This window comes from Otolemur garnettii, unplaced genomic scaffold (assembly GCF_000181295.1).
Source record: "Otolemur garnettii isolate 467f Iridium unplaced genomic scaffold, OtoGar3 scaffold00017, whole genome shotgun sequence".
In the NCBI taxonomy this organism is placed as follows: Eukaryota; Metazoa; Chordata; class Mammalia; order Primates; family Galagidae; genus Otolemur; species Otolemur garnettii.
The window spans coordinates 5,580,583-5,583,213 of record NW_003852412.1 but is presented as its reverse complement, the minus strand read 5'-3'; the positions used below and the strand labels follow the sequence as shown (position 1 = coordinate 5,583,213).

General features: G+C 40.1%; 1 protein-coding gene across 1 annotated transcript in view; it reads right to left on the bottom strand.

Moving 5' to 3' along the window:
• RAD17 (RAD17 checkpoint clamp loader component) overlaps positions 1–2,631 on the bottom strand; it is a 47,485-nt gene that overhangs the window by 8,769 nt on the left and 36,085 nt on the right. Inside the window, exon 15 of the mRNA XM_012802740.2 lies at positions 1,564–1,684. Within this exon, the coding sequence (XP_012658194.1) occupies positions 1,564–1,684 (121 nt within the window). The remainder of the gene's footprint in view (positions 1–1,563; positions 1,685–2,631) is intronic.

Below are 2,631 nucleotides of genomic sequence, written 5' to 3'. Positions count from 1 at the left end.
AGGTTGCTGTGAGCTGTGATGCCATGGCATTCTACCCAGGGGGATAGCTTGAGGCTCTGTCTCAAAAAAAAAACAAAAAACCAATGGGCACACCCAAGGCTGAGTTTTCTGAGGGGGACAAAACCTTCATTCTACAGAAGATAGATTTGATCTAAATAGTTTAATCAAGCCCTTAAACAAATAAACAAGCAAATATTTAAAACAAGTCCCAGGGTGGTGCCTGTGGCTCAAGGAGTAGGGTGCTAGCCCCATATACCGGGGGTGGTGGGTTCAAGCCTGGCCCAGCCAAAACTACAAAAAATAAATAAATAAATAAAAACAAGTCCTAGAGGAGGAGAATTAATACACACAGTTGCTATAATACACTTCCTAAAATGTTCAATTTTTGGCAAAAAGTTATAAGAGACATGTGAAGAAACAGCATTCATATATAGGAAAAAGGTAGGCTGCTGGACGTGGTGGCTCATACCTATAATCCTAGCACTCTGGGAGGCCGAGGTGGGTGGATTGCCTGAGCTCACAGGTTTGGGACCAGCCTGAGCCAGAGTGAGACCTCGTCTCTAAAAATAGCTGGATGTTGCGGTGGGCAGCTGTAGTCCCAGCTACTTGGGAGGCTGAGGCAAGAGAATCACTTGAGCCCAAGAGTTTGAAGTTGCTGTGAGCTATCATGCCACAGCACTCTACCAGGGTGACAAAGTGAGACTATGTCTCAAAAAAAAAAAAAAGTCTGGAAGAGTTTACATAAATTTGCCTAAAGCAACTTGTGCATGTAGGGAGGTACTTTTAATTTCTACTTTATATACTTCTGGGCTCAGCTGCCATAGGAGAGTGGTTACGGGGCCAGCCACATACACCAAAGTTGGAGGGTTCAAAGCCAGCCCGGACCAGCTAAAGCAACAATGACAACTGCAACAAAAAATAGCTTGGTATTGTGGTGGGCACCTGTAGTGCCAGCTGCTTGGGAGGCTGAGGCAAGAGAATCACTTGAGCCCAAGAGTTTGAGGTTGCTGTGAGCTGTGATGCCAAGGCAGTCTACCAAGGGTGACACAGTGTCTCAAATAAATAAATAAATAAATAAAATATATATACACACTTCTGTACTGTCTGATGCTTTGTTTTTTGAGACAACATCCCATTCTGTTGCCCCAGATAGAGTGCAGTGGCATTATCATAACTCACTGCAACCTCAAACTCCTGGGGCTCAAGTGATCCTCCTACGTCGGCCTCTGGAGTAGATGAGCTTATACATCATGATGCCCAGCTAAGTTTCCTGTTTTTTAATAGCGACAGGCTCTCACTCTTACTCAGGCTGGTCTCAAACTCCTGAGCTCAAGTGATCTTCCCACCTCAGAGTGGGATTAACTTCCACCTCCCACAGTGCTAGGATTACAGGTGTTAGTCACTGTGCCTGGCCTGTCTGATGCTTTTTTAGGAGAAAAAATTCTGGACCAAAAAATAAAAAAGGAAAAAAACACATCTCACTTAATATAGCGGTAAGTTGGCCCACAAAAAGATATTGATATAAAACATTACTTCTTTGGGAAAAGAAAAACCTGTTATTACCTTGATTTCTCATTGGAATGGTTAGCATTGCAAGGTAAGGTAATAGCTGAGTTTGAAGGCATAACGTTGGTAGGCAGAAGTCAGAAAAAAGTGCTTTTGCTGCCAAGCAATTTTCCCGATACTGTGTATGAAACAAAAAGATAAAAGGAAAAATGAAATTAAAAATACGGTTATACATTCCTTGACAAGCTAAGTTTATTATATCACAAAGGGTGTTGGTTTATATGCCACAAATACGCTTTCAAGAGTTCATGTAATTATTCCCTTATAATTTTTCTAGCATTACTAATAAAGCATTTTACCTACACAACTATTTCACATTTCATATAACAATAAGAAATTATTAAATAGAAACTTAACATATAAGAAAAATAATCTCAAAAATCAAAAGAATTTTGTTGAGGAGCATATACACATCACAAACATGTGAAAGATTGTACAAATACAATTCCCCAATGAAATGATTAATTTTCCTCAGCCAACCACAACATTAGGCTGAGGATAGAAGCACAATCGTGATTTCAAGGCAATGACAATCTTAGATGACTCACATACAGCTATACAGCAAAATTAATACACAGAAGGTGCCAAACAATGTACACACACTTTAAGAAAGGAAAAAAACTGTATCAAAATTATAATACTCAATATATACTGATAATAAAACATAAATACAAGTCATGTTGAGCACCTGTTATAATTGTAAAAGTCAACTGCAACTTGAATACACAAATTTAGTACAGTTTTTTTTCTTCTTCTTTTTTTTCCTTGAGACATTGTCTCACTATGTTGCCCTTGGTAGAGTGCCATAGCGTCACAGCTCACAGCAACCTCAAGCTCTTGGGCTTAAGCAAGTTTCTTGCCTCAGCCTCCCAAGTAGCTGGGACTACAGGTGCCTGCCACAAGCCCAGCTATTTTTTGTTGCAGTTGTCATTGTTTAGCTGGCCCAGGCTGGGTTTGAACCCGCCAGCCTCAGTGACTGGGTCTGTAACTATTGTGCCACAGCGGGCACCAAGCCAGTTTTTTCCTTTTTTAAAATGCGTATACATTCTTTTTTTTTTTTTTTTT